Raw genomic sequence first — 18,898 nt, 5'->3', positions numbered from 1 at the left:
TGCTTTATCTTAATTAAATGCTTTCTTTTTTTTTTTTATAAAATTCATCACATTTACAATACAACATTTCACCAAATTACAATTTAAATGGGCTGGTTGAAATAAAGCCCTAAATACTGTGACCTCGAATTTAATATTTTTTTACTTCAACCACAGTGCCATTCAGCAAATTAATGCTAATGAAATCTGAATGAAATGTAAATTTGTGATGCTTGATCATGATCCCAAAACGATTTGTAGGTAGTTTCTATTAAAGTGAACTATTATTAAAAATATGCACACACAAACACACAAAAAAAGCACAATTACTTTCAATTCATTTATTTACAAACCATACAAAATAGAAATCTGAATCAAGCCTGCTGCAGAATCACGTTCATATTCCGCTCTAAATGGAAAAAAGTAATAATTCAGTGAACCTAAATCTGAAATTTGAGCAAGTCAAAGGAATTTGTAAAAATTCTAAGGTTAATTAAAACCAACCACTGGGTCTTTATTTCCGATGTGATTTCTTAGATGCTGCAGCCTCTCTACGACCTTGTTTTATTCCCTGTAAACGAGACAAGAAGTTGAAGGAAAAAAAAACAACAACCAGGTGCACAAGAAGACACTTGTGAATGGCAAGCAGTAATAAATAGTAAAACTGTACCAAATAGTATCCCGTGTGATAGCCACTCATGTACCAGGAAATAAGCATACTGCCCAAAGCCTCGTCATCCTCTAAAGAGTCTGGACTCATTGGTGGAGGTGGTGGGATCATCTGGACCAACAATAAACTCATTTTAATTTGCCTCATAAAAAGCTGTATGTTTGTAAATGCCTTTACTAGATCACTTTTCATATAAGAATATGTATAGTAATTTCCAGCTGCTTACTGGAGGACCGGGTGGAATCATTGGAGGCCATCCAGGGAAAAAAGGTCCAGGACCTTCTGATCGTCTGCCATCCATCTGGAGAGAACATCGTCTTAGTATTTTGTGTGGTGCAATATAAAAACTACGTATCTGACAAGCAAGCGAATCGCTTTGCAATGTTGAATACTGCCTTTCAAAACAAGAAAAGACAGCGCCACAGAGATGTTTAATATTCACTTTTTGGAAGTGAGGTCCTGATGGGGGTCCAGGTGGGAAACCAGGAACCCATGATGGAGGCCCCATGGGAGATCTGCCTTTAGATTTGTGCTTCTGATGGCCAGACTGCTGCGGAGTAAAAGATCGATCGCTCTTCTCTGTTGAAGACTCAGCCTCTTTGACCTGCAATTAGACAAATGAACAGCAATATCATACAACTGCATTATTAAAGAAATAGTTCACCCAATTTAAATTTGCTGATTTACTCACCTTCAGGCCATCTAAGATGTAGATCAATCCGTTTCTTTATCAAAACAGATTTGGGGAAATAAACATTACTTGCTCATCAATGGATTCTCTGGGTGCCGTCAGAATGAGTCTAAACTGATAATTAAAACACCACAATAATCCACAACATGACTTCAGTCCATCAATTAACATTGTGAAATAAAAACTGCATGCTTGTAATAAATCCATCAAGATGATTTTAACTTAAACCGCTGCTTCTGGCTAAAACACGTGTCCTCCATCCACAATATTGCCTAGTACAGTGAAAAAGATGTCACCTGAATCAGGAGAGAAATGTGCACAGAACAAGTAAAAACTATTCTAAACCCTTATGTTGGTAGATTTTGTTGTGAGAGAGGAACAGAAACAGATTTCTGTTTTATCTTTTCAGAGATCTTCCTCTTTTTCACTGGAAGAAGCAGTACTATGGATTATGTATTTGGCCTGAAGTGATGGTTTAAAGTTAAAACACAAAAAATGAATTTATTTCTTACAAACATGCAGCTTTTCACTTAAGAAGTTAATTGATGGACTGGAGTCATGTAGATTATTGATGTTTTATCAGCTGTTTGGCCTCATTCTGACGGCACCCATTCACTGAAGAGGATCCACTGGTGAGCAAGTGATATAATAGTAAATAGTAGGTAATTTCAGCAAATTTTCATTTGTGTGTGAACTATTCCTTAAACCCCTCAAATGACTAATTAAAAGCAGTGTCACATTCTACATACATCCGCCGTTTTCTCAGTGTCTTCATCCAAATCTGAAGCCTCTGTTAGAAGGTCACTGAGGTTTTGCTCTTCCTCATTACCATAATCAGTATAAAAGACCACACAGGTGCCTTTCTCCTGATCGATTGAGGAAATCGTAGCAGCATACAAGTTGCCATCTTCAGACCAGAATGCATAACAGGACTCCCCAACTTGCCACTATAAAACACATTTCAGTTCATCTGCATTGGCCTGCATTATTTAGATAGTCCAAATCAACTCAAGTACTGCCACTATTCACTTTTACCTCCTTATCGGGTGCTGCGATACATCTTTGTCTGCTTTTACTCTTTTTGTTGTTTTTCCGCTTCTTCCCCGGGTTGTCTTTTTTGTGTGTTGTCACATTATCCTCTCCTTTCAATGCATTCTGGTGGGAAAAGGAGGAGGAGAGAAAAACAAGATCAGGGTTACTCTAGAAGCCAAGTAAACTGCAATGTATCAGCTGTATGGTCGCATATTTGAAGCATTATTACCTTGAACGAGGCAACCGCTTTATCATATGCTTTAATTAAATCTGTATCATCCCAAATGTCAGAATCATCACTCTGAAGAGAGGAAAGAGATCATTGACAACTGAAGTCTGCTGAATGATTTATGCTACGTTACATATTTCTCAGACATTGTTACTCCAACGGACTTTAACACCAAACCACAAAGCAAAAAACCCACAAACTTTTAATGTGCGGCCAACAAATGCTAGCTAACGAGCAACAACAATCTGCTGTATTTAGCTACTCAAATCTATCATATAAAAATATTTGACTCTCTTTTAAATGGCTCAATACTCACTTGATCCGTCTCACGACGAAATACGAGTTCTTCAGCACCATTTGCCATTGGGATTTTATATTTAAAACCGTATAACACAATATTCTCAAGTGTAACGTGCCCCACTGATGTACGCCAGCTGCCGATGACGCTCAAACATGCGACACTGGCGATATCCGATTCCTGAATGAATTGTTCTTCTGATTCGAATCTTTTCAACAAATGGATCTAAAAACGGAGTGAACAATTCGTTCAGAATTCGGACTGAATAGTCCGACAGCTGTTTCAGAAGGTCGATTATTACCGAGAACCGTTAACAAATAAAAATATACGGTAAAGTGTTTTATTACTTAATAGTAATATATTAACACGAAACAGTTGATTTTCATTAATAGCATATTCAATGTGCAAAAACATATTCAGTCAAAATGTAAATCAATGCGATAGTACATTTCTAAATTACTTCATGCTTATGAATGAATCACGGCTGCAACAAACATGAAATTACAATTAACAAACATGCATATAGCAGATGTCAGGGATGAAAGGGGAAAATGCGATGAACGTCATGAAAAACTAAAATATTTGAGTATTAAGAACCGGTTCTTTGAAACGAACTGTTCAAATGAACCGATTCGTGGAAATGAGTCCGCTGCGACACACTGGGCTTATATGTTGCATAGCAACTCAGGTTTCCTTAAAACCAAGATCTAACTTTTTTCCTTTCTTTTCTCTTCAGGTAAATGTATTAAATACAACACACTTACAGTTTCTTATACTGTCTGGATATGATTATTTTGTCTCTGTTCACAAAGTTAGTGTACAATCATGAGATGATCTCCATCCGCCATGTCTCTTTATAAACTCACACGGATCACTGTATATTTTTCTTAACAAATAAACATTCTCCTAATTTATATTGTTTAATATGCAAGTCTCCAGTGTTGTTAACCCAAATTAAAACTAAATTAAATAAAGCTGGAATAAAACAGAAATATTACATGAAAAATGAAAATTAAAAATGTTACCCTGGCAGCTAATTGAAATAAAATAAGTTTAAGTACAAAAATTACTAAAACCATAACAAATGAAAAAGCAAAACAATACCTTTGACTTTGAATTATTGACAGTGAGGATTGAATCGTGGAAACAAATTGCCCACGAGGAATTTGATGAAGCTCTAAAGTATAGTGAGTAGTGCATTCATATAAGAACATATTCATTGCTTAAAATGCTTCTTCCTTCAGATGTTTACTTTTATGTTCTTACACCAAACATTATTTTGTGATGATTTACTGTCTTATGTATGAAAGGTACAAAACAACCAGAAATTTACACAAGTTATGAGACAACACTCAGTGACTGGTTTTACAGATTTTACTGCTGTTTTCAAACATACAAAGACAAAACAAGTCTATAAAGTTAGTGTCTACTGCCCAAAACACATAGTAAATTGATTTAATTTAAAATTTCTAATCTTTACAAAACCAGATTTACATTCTGAAGACACCGAAGCGTGTTTTCTTTGTTGGGGCGTTGAGAGCAGCACTCAGACTCAAGCCTAGGACCAGTCGAGTGTCGGCAGGGTCAATGATCCCATCGTCCCACAATCTGAGTTGTAGAAGCAAGTGCAAAAAAGTGAAAATTGGACCGTGAAAATCTACCGTTCAAAAGTTTGGGGCCAGTTAAGACTTATTTTTAAAGAAGTAAATACTTAGTATAATACTTAATAAATAACTCAGAAAGGATTCATTAAATTGATCAAAAGTGACAGTAAAAGATTTGAAAAACTTTTCGATTTGAAATCAATGCTATTCTTTTAAACCTTCTATTCATCAAAGATTCCTGGAAAAAAAAAATCACGGTATAAAAATATTAATCAGCGCAACTGTTTTCAATATTAATAATATACTGTAAGAAATTTTTCTTTTAGCAGTAAATCAGCATATTAGAATGATTTCTAAAGGATTCATCTTTGCCATCACAGGAATAAATAACAGTTTAAAATGTAAACAAATATAATATGGAAAAAACCATATGTATAAAATGCAAAATATTGGCAAGTATTAGAGACTTTTCAAAAACATTAAAAACATCTCACTGAGCCCAAAATTAGTGTATTACACATTAAAGCCCATGTGTGGACAAAAATCCACGTATCATAGCCATTTTATGTAATACACAATTTAAACATACATTTAAGTATTTAACTAGTTACCTGGCACTGGAATAATATGGGTTTCCCTCTTCCTCAAAGCGTTTGATAATTGGCTCTTTCATTGCAGCTTCCTGCTCTGCAGTAAACTGGTAAATTATCCAGAAATGTTACAAGTTAGCTGAGATATACAAACTATATGCTCCTTCAACTCTCATAAAAAAAAAAAAAATATCCCAAGCCATAGAAAAGATTCATGATTTCAGAAAATTTGGTTTGTTTTTAAATTCTTACCTCTTTTCCTTCCCTGGCTTTTTGATCCTTAGTTATGGTGGCCAGCACTGTGGCTGCCTGCTCCCCTCCCATCACGGAGATCCGGGAATTAGGCCACATGTACAGAAACCTGGGGCTGTGAGGTGCACATGCAGAGTTTTGAATGCGTTAGTTTATTTGGTGTTGTTTAGTCAACTGGACACCTAGAGCATGTTTTTAGTGTTGTACCTTTGAGCAGCCAAGTTCATTTATAATAAAGCTTACCCATATGCTCTTCCACACATGCCATAGTTCCCTGCACCATAGGATCCTCCAATGATGACGGTAATCTTAGGCACATTAGCACAGGCCACAGCGGTCACCATTTTAGCTCCATCTTTAGCAATACCTCCAGCCTCATACTCCCTGCCAACCATGAAGCCTGATAAAAAGAGACACAGCAACATCATGACATTAATGGCAGCAGCAATTTCACTAGCCACATATATGATTCTATGCCGACTCGTTCAGAAGAAGCATACATACCGACCTGTAATATTTTGAAGAAAGAGCAGTGGAATATTTCTCTGACAGCAAAGCTCAATAAAATGAGTTCCCTATAAAATACAATTTTAAAACAATTCTAAAAATGTTTCCAGACATTTTTAGCAATCATTTAAAAGTATACACTTTCACTGTATGGAAAAAAAAAGCTTCATGGAAGATGCTACCAACCAATAATTTTGGTTTAAGAGTAGATTATGAATTTTCATTTTTATGTGAATTCTGTAACTTTTAGTGTCACATTAAAAAAAAAAAAAAAAAGAAAAAAAAAAAAGTCGTAATATTTTGAGAGCCAAAATTACAAAACAGTCAAAATTATGCAAATACATTCATAGCAATACGATAATTAAATATAAATATGTTGAGAATAAAGTTGAAATTATAGTTGACTTTATTCTTGTAATTTTTACTTTTTTCTCAAAATATTACGACTTTAATCTCGTAATTTAATTTTTTTTTTAATATATGCCACTAAAACACTGTTGTAGTAAGCAGATTGTAACTTTAGTTTAGTTTTTTATTGTAGTAAAATATAATGTGTTAGTAATTCCAGAAGTTTTAAATACCTTTAGTATAAAGAAGGATCAATATTGCTATGTTCCATTGTGTGACACTTCCTTAATATTCAATTTTGTTCTAGATTCTCTCAATATTTCTTTACACTGCACTGCACTGGAAGTTGACTGATTAGACTGATGAACTTGAAGCATTAAAGGTCCGAACAATGATCAGGGGATGCTCACCTTCTTTGCAGATTCTGAAAACAGCACACCATTATTGCCAATAATTCCCACCGGATAACCAAATATCCGTGCAAAACCTTGAATGCAAATGAAGAAAGCCAGAACAAAGCAAGTAAGAAATCCTTATTGAAATTCAAATGGAAAAAGTTGTTAATTGAAAAACATCCACCTGTGACGAGCGTGTCTCCATAGAAGGCCTTGAATTCATCAAATTTACTGCCATCAACAATACGAGCCATAACCTGAAATTGATAATTACTTCTGTCTGTTGAGGCAACATTTCAATAGGCTCATATTCCTGTGATCAAACTGTGGTCATTACCTCTCGAATGTCAAAGTTGCGTTTGAGGTTGTCCCCCACAATACCATAAAGCTCATCGGCAGGAAACAGAGGAGCCTCGGGAGCTTCAACAGTGACCTAATGAGCAGTGGACAAGTTAACAAAGATCAGCATCAAGTCATGAAGCGTCTCTGAGAAGACAAGAGTAGTTGTGTCCTCACATCCAGATTCTTCTTGTAGTTCAGGCTTCGAACAGCTTTGCGTGCAACATGAAGGGCGTGATTATCATCCAGGGCATAATGATCAGTTACACCCGACTTTCTGAGGGGAGACAAATGTTGAAAAATATATTAGTCCTATCAAGCTCAAAACAAGTGTTTATGTGAACATACAGGTGTTTCTCTAACCTGCAGTGAAGGTCTGCACCTCCCAGATCTTCAGCAGACACCTCTTCACCTGTAGCAGCTTTTACCTGTTGAATACAGAGTGGGACATTTACCACTGCTGAACATAAGCAGAGCGTCAAAACATACCCCTTAGGACATGAACACATACCAGCGGTGGTCCACCCAGAAAAATGGTCCCTTGTTTGCGTACTATGATGCTCTCATCAGCCATCGCAGGCACATAGGCGCCCCCTGCTGTACAGGAGCCCATCACAACAGCAATCTGAAATATATCATAAACATAATAACTCGTATCATAATCATATTTTATATTCATTTGCATCTATATAGTCACAGATGGCTTATATTAATGGTTCTCAAACTTTTGGACTCAAAGGCATCCCAGTGTCCGAAACAATTAAGCTGAGATTAATTTTGTAATTCTGGAAGATATAAAAAAATACTGATTCTGAATGTTCTTCAATAAAAAAGTATAGATATTAAAGGGATTGGGACAGCTACACAACTGAAATGTTCCCAGATCCAGAAACGTAGTAAGGACATCAATAAAACAGTCCATATGACATAAGTGGCTAAACTTTAGTTCTGCAAAGCTACAAGAATAATTTTTGTGCGCAAAGAAAACTAAAATAATTTATTCAACAATTCTTCTCCCAGAGTTACGGTCTTTCGCCATTTTGGAGTACCACGATGCATGCGTTACGTTCTGGGGAAAGCACGTGCGTGCATGCGTTGTGATACTTTCCAAAATGGTAACTCGGGGAGAAAACTCCCATAGCTTCAATGTCCTTACTACGGTTCTGGGTCTGGGAACATTTCAGTTGTGTTGCTGTCTATGCAGGATCAGAGAGCTCTCAGATTTCATCAAAAATATCTTAATTTTTGTTCTGCAGATGAACGAAGGTCTTTTGGGTTTGGAACGACATGAAGGTGAGTAATTAATGACAGAATTTTCATTTTGGGGTAAACATTTCACTTAAACATTACTTCACTACATCTTGACTTTTTGTAAAGCAACCAATCACGTTTCATTTTGTGCCGCGTCATGTTTAGGGGCGTGGAAATTTCCCCACAATAACAGACCGGTGTGTAAACCTCTTGGACATATTTTAAAAAAAAGTTTATGCTGTGAACTTTACATATTTCACATACAACAAAATACTGATTCTGTATGTTCTTCAATAAAAACAATAGCTATTAAGGGGAAAAAGAAACATTTCACTTAAACATTATTTCATCATTACATCTTGACTTTTTGTGTTTTTAGTACAATTATTATTATTTTTTTTAAATAATATTAAGATATCCAATGCCCCCTTAAAATTTAGCTGGGCCCCCCTGGTTAGAAACCGCTGGCGTATATGAAAACAAAAAGACCTGTGCAATGCCCTCCGAGGAAAGGCGAGCCTGGTTGAAAAAGATGCGTCCAAAGTGATCTCTGTCTGGGAACACATCTGCCTGTCTGGGTAAATTGGCTCCTCCAGAATCCACTAGAGAAAAACAGATCAAAGATAAAAAAATAAAAGTATTAGTAGGAAAATGTTACTTTACACAGAATATGAACCCTCTGAGAGAACTCACCCAGATATATGCATGGTAGATGGTTTTGCTGTGCAATCTCTTGGGCGCGCAAGTGCTTCTTCACAGTGACCGGATAATAGGTTCCCCCTTTGACAGTAGCATCATTCGCAACTATAATACATTCCACCCTGTGAGGTACACAGACAAGGTGTTATGAACTATAAACTCCTGCATGTTATTAACAGATGTAACAATGCATACATATTGATTGTATTGTATGCTGCTCACCCTGACACCCGGCCAATACCAGTGATTATGCCTCCCGCAGGAACCTCCTCGTTACCATATAACTGATAGCCAGCAAACTGGGAGAACTCAAGAAATGGAGACCTAGATTCACACAAAGAAAAAAAGTTCAGTGTGAATGGTCAGAAACATTTCAATCATGACATTTTAGTTGTTTGTTTATAAAAATGATTTTGTTCTTACCCAGGGTCCAACAGTCTGTCGATGCGTTCCCGAGGCAGGAGCTTTCCTCTGGATGTATGTAGGTTTCTTGCTTTCTCTCCACCCCCTTTGAAAGTGGCAGTGTTGTGTAAACATTAGTGTCAGGAACTGTGCTAATGCTGCCACAAACTACCTCTATGTAAAACTCATTCACTGTGTTTAGGTGTATCAAATTAAATATTTCAAACTCGCTCACCAAGTTTGATCTTCTCTGCCCTGTCCTTCAACTCCTTCACCAGCGCTTGCATTCGCTCATAATTTTCCTACAATATGAAAGATTTCTAGATAGTCAATAACCATATTCAAAGTTTATTATATAAATAATTAGCCCATGACAAAACTCCTAAATATGGTTCAATCAAGCCTCATCAGACAGTTTATGGAGGTGACAAAAAAAACAATATTTTTTATATTGTATATCACACATGTACCAAGAGCAGTTACAACTTTCTTTGCTAAACCTGTGTGACCTTGGCAAACTCATAGCAGGTGAAATATGAAAAGAGAACTGACTTTAATATTGTTTTCAATGTCGGTGTTGGCAAAAAGCAGGGGCACCTAACAAAAGAGGTATACTTTTCAAATGAAACTTTTGCTTCTTACAGTGAAAACTAGTCATGTTTATTTGAAAGATTTTCTCTCTCACACAAGTATATGAAATATTAAGATGTGCTCTTACAATACATATTTCTGTTTTGAATGCGAATCACTGATCTTTAATAGAGAACATTATATTGCTCAGTAATGCTAATAATCTAATAACCAACATATTTTATAAAAGTAAATATACAGTTATAAACGTAGATCAAAAAGTAATTTGTGTGAAACCCTTGTAGTGGTCATATTGATATCAAAGTGAAACTGGGACCGGTTTAAAAACTGTCTAATGAGACATTTAGCATAAAACGTCTCAAGAAACGCAGAGTGCAAACAAGTTTTCTCGTCTAATGTGTGTGTATTATATTTGAGCTATTTCACATGTTTTTTTTTAATACTGACGCAGGCATGAATAACTAAGAGAATGTAATTTTTTAACGGTTGCAGCAGTGTTGCATGTAGTGCTAGCTGCAAGAACTTGAGCCCGAGGCTTCATTCGAGGCCTACCTGAAAGACCGGAGACTGTGAATCGGGCTGCGAGCCCACTGTTGCCACTTTGTCCGCATGATATAACCTGGAAACTGCAGCATTTACACTCCTGCTCCGAAAGAGGGAAACCGCCGGTCTAACACTGTGCAGAATCATGGTTCATCCTCTAACTGTACAGGTCTAAGGACGAACTCAACACGAAACGTCCCTGACCTCACCGATTAGGTCGGGCAGCAAACGGTTAACGTGTAGTTCATCTGCCCTTTCCTTAACCAATGAAAACGGGTGATATTGTAACAGCCCCCTTTCTCTTGACAAGCACTAGTATACATTCTCTGTCCTATTTCCGTCACACTGTTTAAAGACATGGCAGAAACAGACAGCACTTTATTGTTGATTTTCGCAGGTAAAAATGTTGTTAGAGAGATTTAGAGTCAGCAGCCATATCACCCTGTAGTCCAAGACTGGTTGCCTACTGAAGCTAAGCAGGGTTGAGCCTGGTCAGTACCTGGATGGGAGACCTCCTGGGAAAACTAGGTTGCTGCTGGAAGAGGTGTTAGTGAGGCCAGCAGGGGGTGCTCACCCTGCGGTGATGGGGACACTATACTGTAAAAAGCACCGTCCTTCGGATGAAACGTTAAACCGAGGTCCTGACTCTCTGTGGTTATAAAAAAATCCCAGGATGTCCTTCGAAAAAGAGTAGGGGTGTAACCCCGGCATCCTGGCCAAATTTGCCCATTGGCCTCTGACCGTCATGGTCTCCTAACCATCCCCATATCTACTGATTGGCTTCATCACTCTGTCTCCTCTCCACCAATAAGCTGGTGTGTGATGGGCGTTCTGGCGCACTATGGCTGCCGTCGCATCATCCAGGTGGATGCTGCACACTGGTGGTGGACAAGGAGATACCCCCCTTACTATGTAAAGCGCTTTGAGTGCCTAGAAAAGCGCTATATAAATGTAACGAATTATTTAAATTGCACGATCTGCAACTTTTTGTATTAAGAATTTAACCGAATTGCAGATATAGAATGTGCGCGTTAGTATTTTGTGATTTTATGCAGTTTACTTGTAACATTAAATATTATCTCAATAACCCGAGTTGTGACTCTTAACCAAGATGCTGTTATTTTGTCAAACCCACCATTACAGTTTAACTAAATATTTGATTTTACAAAACTGTCCATCATATGCTAAAAAACGGTAACACACCATAAGATTATAGCTGGAAAAATGTTAAATTTAATTATTTTTTCTTTCCTTTTTTTGGTTATTTACATTTTCAGTGCAGTGTATTTTTTGAGAAAGAAATTCCATCTTAAAAAATTAAGTTGGAAAAAGTGAATTCATTTATTTACTTGTTGTTTCTCTAGTGCCGTGATATCCAGACTGTACCACAAATTGCAAATACAACTGACAATATCTAATTATTCATTAACATTCTAATAAATTCTCACTGGAGAAAGGTATTATAACCCACAAAAAGGGTTATACTAAGAAAGAAAAACAAATGAAAGAAAGTAACCATAAAAACAAATATATTTGCACTGAACAAAACAAGATCAGTTAGTAAAAAACATACTGATAAAAGTGGTACAATATTCAGCATTAAATAAATAGAAATAAATAACAGAGCTGTGACTTAACCTGTATCACTGCATGTCTCATCGCCAAAAAAGGCAAAAGGCCTCATAACAGAAATGTATATATGTTTTCCCTTCATGAACAAAATTTAATTAGAGAAACTGTATTACAATTACTAACAATTCTCTAACAGGTCTATAATTAGCAGTGTAACAGTGTTACACATCGTCCACTTTAGTGCAATGAACTGGAATAGCAGCAGTGAAATTTAAGCAAAGCATCCCAAATAAGAATCAATCCGGATCCACAACTTCAGTGAAGATGTCATCCAATAAGAAGTGGGACACTTGATCAGGATTCTTATCAGCATCCAAACCGGAGACAGGAGGGCTGTTTTGAGGCGACTGCACAACAGAGGATGTAGCATTAATGAAAACAACCAATATAAAAATGGTTATAAATTCAAAGCTATCAAGTCTTTATCTAACAATGAGGTCAAATGTGACTATGGATCACAAAAGCAGTCATAGGGGTAATTTTTTTGAATAAATAAGCTTTCCATTGATGTATGGTTTGTTAGGATAGGACAATATTTGGCAGAGATACAACTATAAGAAAATCTGGAATCTGAGGGTACAAAAAAGTCTAAATATTGAGAAAATCGCCTTTAAAGTTGTACAAAAGTTCTTATCAATGCATATTACAAATCAGAAATTAAGTTTTGATATTTACAGTAGGAAATTGACTAAATATCTTAATGGGACACGATCTTTACTTAATATCCTAATGAATTTTGAGCCATACAATATATTGTTGGCTATTACTACAAATATGCCCATGCTATTTATGACTGATTTTGTGGTCCAGGGTCACATATAATGTACATAATGCAATGATTTGATTATAGATGACAGCAGGCACCTGATGATATGCCGATGTTCGGGAGGGTGTGGTGGACACTCTAGCTGGGGACGAAGTAGGCGTAGAAATGTTCTCATCAGTAGCTGTTAATGGTATACGATGAAGGATAACCCTTGGCAAGTGTCTTGGCGACATCTCATCAGCATGTGATTCTAAACCAGAGCTTCCTTGCAAATCCAGAGATGCTTTGTCCATCTTATTCCTAAGAATACAAACAGATGTATTTACTGTGAACAGCACTAAATATTGTGATTTCGACAATCTGAAAAGAATTACATACTATGTCATTGGCATGAAATGGAAACATCCCTACCCTCTAGAAGTGGGTTTCACAGTGACAGGTGTGCTGTGATGCTTTGGTTGCAGGACACTTTGAGCACTGCAGATTTCCTCTACAGATAACCTTTCTAGCTGAACCCGACACACACTTGAGATCTCTCCTGTTTCTTGTCTTGTTGGGGTTCCCAACAAAAGTGACTCTTTCACTTTTGATGTCTGAGTTCGCTGAGGTGTGGTCGGGGCAGCTTGGGTTGACTTCAGCATATGAGGCTGATCTTTAAGGCGTCTTTCAGGTGACCTTAGCGTCATCTGAAATGTACCTTTTTGAGAGAAATCAAAAAAAAAAAAAAAAAAAAAAAAATCAATAGTACAAAATATAATAAGGACAAAGATAAATAAAAGTCTATGATAAGGAATGACTGACTTCTTGCTGGTGATTTTTTTGCTTGTGATGCTGGCAGACTCTCATTTGACTTTGGCATGTCAGAAGTACCATCTATTTGGTGTACCTATAAAACAGATTTTTGCATTGTCATTTGCACCTTGTTTAAAGTTTTATATAGATCCATCTCTAAAAACCTGTCCAGGCCACATTTCACTCCAAAAATTAATTAAACATTTTGTTCATTTTACTCCCTCAATGTACTTGTATATCTTTTAAAAATAAATTGTATTAATATATTTTAAATAATTTTAATTATTTAACATTTTTGAATAAAGGCTTTTTTTTTTTTTATAAAATGTGATCTAGACACATCTTCATGAGACTTGTCCATATAAAACCAATTGTTATGAACTGTAATGAACTTAATGCTTCTTAAAATAGCATACATCACTTGAAATTTCAGAGGGCGTCTCCTCACTCTTTGTCGGACTAATAGCGATTTGCTCATCCTTATGAGGACTGCTTAAGACAAACACTTTTAGTTCCGTGCTGTTCTCTCCAGTCTCTTCAGAAACGGGCACAAATGCATCTGACAGCAACATGTGGGAAACTCCTTCACACCAGCTCTCCATCTCATCTGAGTCCATGGGCAGCATATTGCTTTTGAGAGACCATTCCGCTGCCCCAGGGTCCAGGGACTGCTGAGGTGTAGCTAAAGAGGTCTGTGTAGAGCTGGGCTGACAGAGGTCATTTTCTGAAGGATCATCTTTTCTTTTCGATAATTTAGGCATTAGATGCAGTGTGCCTTGAAAAATAGATTCAATATTGATTGAAAACATGAAATCGTCCGTTCAAATAATAAACGTATGTTAATAGATGCTTAAATTTGACAGAAAAAAAATATATCTTCAAAAATACTAGTTCAGTTTTTTTGGGGGGGATCTATCACTCCCATTGAAAAGGCAAAATAATTTTAATTGGTTTCATTTTTAAATGTAACTGCTATTATGAGGGAGTAAGTTAAGTTTCCCTTAAAAAAAAATGATCGGTAACACTTGTATAGGGACCAATTCTCACTATTAACTAGCTGCTTATTAGCATGCCTATTATTAACATATTGGCTGTTTATTAGTGATTATAAAGCACATATTCTGCATCCTAAATCCTACCCAATAACTAAACTTAACAACTACCTTACTAACTATTAATAAGCAGCAATTAGGAGTTTATTGAAGCAAAAGTCGTAGTTAATGGTTTGTTAATAGAGAGAATTGGACCTTAAAATAAAGTGTGACATTCTTACCTCTCCTACAGCAAGGTGTTTTCCATTCCACTGCCACAGACTGACTTGCAGTCGTCTCTTCTGTTTCAGTATTTGTTGGTCTCTCAATATCTGTTGACTTCTCAACCTGTGGCAGGTAAAACTATTTTTTATTAGGATAAAAAGTACTCAAGCGATCAATGACCTGTCAAAATACAGAAACATACTTTAACTACATCTCCTTGAATACCAGCAGATAAGGCCTCTTTGTGAAGGCTGCTTTCAGTGGTCTCATCTAATACAGGGACCAAAATATCAGACAGCACAATGTGTGAAACACCTCCAGATGCTTCCTCATGGTCCTCTGAGCTGGTGGGCTCCAAGTCAGCACTATGACAGACAGACCAAACCATTAGTAATAATATATTTTGGTGAAAATGTAAAATGTATACATTACAGCATAAAGTCACTCATACCATGTCTCAGCAATACATTGTGTTGACAGAGGAACGGTGTTTGATTGTTCGCCACTCTTAGGGGAATCTCCAGTCTTTCTTTTGGGAAATGTCATCTTTACCAATATCTTGCCTTAAAAGCAAGGGGCATAAAAAAAATTTAAAAAAAGAATCAAAAAGGTTACTCAAAGAAAATTCATCAAATTGTTACAGAAACTAAACAGTGTGTTGAGAAAAGACACAATTTTAAAAGTGTGTCACCACCTTTGCCCTGAATGGGTCTTTTCCTCTTGGGTGATACTGATTGTCCCTCATTTGATGATTGTGACACTTGACAGGACAGGTCTGTGGTATCTGGATCCTCTCTCATCTGTAGCATATATTTCAAATAAGAGTCAAATGAATTATGTGCATTAAAATGTTTGATCAATTTAAAATAAAAATGTACATTTAAATATCCAATATTGACCAATATCAATAAAGAAAAAATATCTGCCAGTACTCCTTACTCATGCCATTCAGGTAACTAACCTGAGATCTTCCTTCCTCATGAGGGCTTTTCTCTCCAGCTGTTGTCCATTCCTTGCTTAAATCATCTTCCGTTTTCTCACTGACGGTGATCAACATATCAGTCAGCAGCATGTGTGAAACACCCTCATGCGAATGCATCTCCTGGTCTGCTTCTGCAGCGACAACCTGCTGGCTCTCTTCACCAATTTGGAGACTGCTTTGGACAGAACTTCCACTCGCCATATGATCACCATCTTCCATTTCAGCGGAAACCGGCACCAATATATCAGGCAACACCACGTATGACACATCCTCATGCCTACCCTCTATTTTCAGTTCCACTGGTTGCAATTCAGTGCTATGACAGAAAGTTGAAAAAAATCGCCTATAATAATTGTATACAGATTTAAGGATATTAAAATAGCTATTTCTTACCATGCTGTTGTTTTTGCCATGCTGAATGGTATAAGGTGTTGAAGTTGTGACGACGAAGCAATCCCAGCAGGCTCTCTGTCTATTTCCTCCTTTGGAATATCAGAGAAATCTTCTTGCTTGGATCTCTGTTCCACTTTAATGGATTCTTCTTTAATCAGAGGTTCTTGTGAAATTATTTGAGTTGTGGCTGGATCATTATACCAAAAGTCAGATAGGTTCTGTCTAGAGCAATATTCTTCAGATGATGTCGTTTTGGGGATTTTAGGCTTCACTTGCAACTTGCCTTGAGAACAAGGATATAGAGATTACTAAAAGTAATGAATCCAGTGAGGTTTGTTCTCAAGTGTCAAGCAAGTAAGTTTGAGCTTCCATTTATCCATGATGTGCTTTATGTATGTATTTTGATCAATAAAAGCCAAAATGAAGTAGTGTCTTTTCTTAAGACTTGGATTAAACCACTTAAAAATATCTTCATTTGTGTTTCAAAGATGAACAAAAGTCTCATGGGTTTGTAATAACATGAGGGTGAATAAATGATGACTATTTTACTCATTGGGTGACTATCCCTTTAAAATGATAAAATAAGTCAGTTAAAGTTACATTAATATTATTACCTCTCCTAAAGGGCACAGTCTTTTCTTGAGATGCAGATGATGATGATACACATGATGCCTCCCTGCAAGTATCAGGCTTTTTAGAAATATCTGCCATTTTGTCCTCCTGTGGACACAAGTACTAATAAACTCATGTGATGTGTTCCTAGTAAACTTGAAACTTTAAAGTTAAAAATTAAATTCAAGGAGATTAAAAAAATATAGATAAATACTTAAAATTGAGCTTTGTTTCTGGAAACTGGACCACTCATCAAGCAATTTCATAACATATTGAGGACTAATGTTTTATTTAGATATAAACAAAAACACTTACTTGGTCAATAACTGAAGGAAGAGCTTTCTCACTCTCAGATTCAGATAAGCCCTCAGGTATTTGTAGCTCACTATCATGAGGGCTTTCCTTTTCCTTATTAAAAACATCCTTCATTTCTCCTGATGAGAGTACGAAGGCATCAGCCAACACCATGTGTGAAATACCCTCATAACCAGCTTTGTTGTTCAACTCAGACTCCTTTATGAATGTACTGCACACCTGTGAAGAAACACTTATGTGAATGACTGATTTATACAGAAAAAACTGGTCTGTTTCAACAGAGAGCAGTCTCTGACTCACTGGAGGGTCAACAACAGAGTCCTCGTTCCTATGGAGTTCTGTTCTGAGAGGACGTTCACACTTCAGGTGACTCACATCTCTCATATCTTCAGACACTGGCACAATGGCTGTTGATAACATGCTGTCAGATCCAGGATGGGCTTCCCTCTCACTGTCTTCAAGGCTTGAGTGGTGTTCAGGACCAACTGTTTCCTGCGCCGATATTTTCTGGTTGGACTTAATCTCAGTTTGTGCTGTGGCTTGAGATGTTGGCAGATTCTGACTAGGTGTACAGTCAAACTGGCCATTTTTTGAAGGCCCAACCTTCACACATGGCTTTAGTTTCGGCTTGATCTTTATCTTGCCTTCATGGAGAGATCAGACAGGATATTACCATCTCATCTACATACCAATTTTAATATAGGACATAAAAGTTGAATGCAAGTGAACTTCCTACATCTCCTTTGAGTAGGTGCTTTAGTTTCTGGGGATTCTGTCAGGATCTCATACGACTTTGGCACGTGTGTTAGCTTTTACCAAAAGAGAAAACATTTTATTTTCCAAAACTGCTACAAAATATAAACACTCTGCAAATTATGATAACAAACGGGAGTACTACATCATACCGTGGCAGAATTACAAGGGAACATCCCAGGTGGACTAATTAAAGAGTTCACATCTTCACGACTGCTTTCCTGCGAGGATATCAATTGTGTGCTAGCATCATCTGCTGCTTCTTTTGAAAGAGGATCGAGGGAGTCATCCACCACCTTGCGAGAACTACTTTCACACAAATTACTGGTCTCTTCAGACACCATGTTCAGAGATGCACTATAAAACAAGATCATCAAGGATGAAAGGAATGGATGATCAAGGATTTAGTTTTTTACTGTGTGAAACATTTTCTAATTAATTCTGGACTGGAAGGGAAATGTACCTGGAAGGTTCTGATGTGAAGGAATGAGAATGTGAACTGCTTGAGAACAGCAAGTGTGTCTGGACTTCTGCTGGCTGCAGTTCATAAGGGGGAGTGTCCTGCTGCCCAAAGGCAGCCTCATGGAACAGCTGAGATGCTGGAATCTCATATAGAGTTAAAATAAATGTGGGCTCCTCCTTAGACTGTTTATCTGTGACAAGGAAGGAAACTGTTAAAACAATAACATACACTACCATTCAAAGCTTAGGGTCAGATTCTAAAGATAAGTTTAAAAATATATATATTTTTTTATTTAGCAAGGATGTGTTCAATTGTCAGTTAAGAAGTTTGTTAAATAAATGTAAAAAGAAATCTTGAAAAATGTATGGCAGTTTCCACAAAAATATTAAGCAGCACAACTGTTTTTAAAATTAATAATAGTAATAAGAAATGTTTCTTGAGCACCAAACCAGCATTAGAATTCTAATAATATTTTACAGTATTACCGTTTTTGTTGAACAAATAAATACACCCT

General features: G+C 36.7%; 3 protein-coding genes across 3 annotated transcripts; all 3 read right to left on the bottom strand.

Moving 5' to 3' along the window:
* Positions 1 to 37: 37 nt before the first annotated feature.
* On the bottom strand, positions 38 to 3,079 carry LOC306870928 (survival motor neuron protein 1-like). The gene is made up of 9 exons (XM_079418520.1): positions 2,918 to 3,079; positions 2,602 to 2,673; positions 2,376 to 2,495; positions 2,090 to 2,287; positions 1,092 to 1,253; positions 876 to 950; positions 650 to 760; positions 484 to 550; positions 38 to 388 (listed from the first exon to the last, which is right to left on the bottom strand). Exons 1-8 carry the CDS (start codon positions 2,963 to 2,965, stop codon positions 494 to 496), a joined length of 843 nt encoding a protein of 280 aa, XP_079274646.1. The 5' UTR covers positions 2,966 to 3,079; the 3' UTR covers positions 38 to 388; positions 484 to 493.
* A 1,057-nt stretch (positions 3,080 to 4,136) lies between these two features.
* LOC306871792 (methylcrotonoyl-CoA carboxylase beta chain, mitochondrial-like) lies at positions 4,137 to 10,978 on the bottom strand. The gene is made up of 17 exons (XM_079419957.1): positions 10,430 to 10,978; positions 9,522 to 9,588; positions 9,308 to 9,392; positions 9,107 to 9,208; positions 8,879 to 9,006; positions 8,675 to 8,787; positions 7,446 to 7,559; positions 7,298 to 7,362; positions 7,112 to 7,211; positions 6,933 to 7,028; positions 6,780 to 6,852; positions 6,611 to 6,687; positions 5,854 to 5,920; positions 5,589 to 5,745; positions 5,346 to 5,460; positions 5,115 to 5,200; positions 4,137 to 4,507 (listed from the first exon to the last, which is right to left on the bottom strand). Exons 1-17 carry the CDS (start codon positions 10,565 to 10,567, stop codon positions 4,390 to 4,392), a joined length of 1,701 nt encoding a protein of 566 aa, XP_079276083.1. The 5' UTR covers positions 10,568 to 10,978; the 3' UTR covers positions 4,137 to 4,389.
* A 761-nt stretch (positions 10,979 to 11,739) lies between these two features.
* On the bottom strand, positions 11,740 to 17,588 carry LOC306870745 (uncharacterized protein; the record flags this gene model as incomplete). Its single annotated transcript, XM_079418168.1, has 14 exons — positions 11,740 to 12,399; positions 12,917 to 13,118; positions 13,230 to 13,515; positions 13,620 to 13,704; positions 14,027 to 14,385; positions 14,884 to 14,989; positions 15,069 to 15,231; positions 15,318 to 15,429; positions 15,558 to 15,666; positions 15,828 to 16,164; positions 16,242 to 16,524; positions 16,856 to 16,961; positions 17,169 to 17,387; positions 17,469 to 17,588. 14 exons carry the CDS (start codon positions 17,586 to 17,588, stop codon positions 12,289 to 12,291), a joined length of 2,598 nt encoding a protein of 865 aa, XP_079274294.1. The 3' UTR covers positions 11,740 to 12,288.
* Positions 17,589 to 18,898: the final 1,310 nt, after the last annotated feature.

This window comes from Barbus barbus, assembly GCF_936440315.1.
Source record: "Barbus barbus genome assembly, chromosome: 6".
NCBI lineage: Eukaryota > Metazoa > Chordata > Actinopteri > Cypriniformes > Cyprinidae > Barbus > Barbus barbus.
Note: the sequence above shows the minus strand (reverse complement) of the source record. Positions and strands in the feature narration are given on the sequence as shown.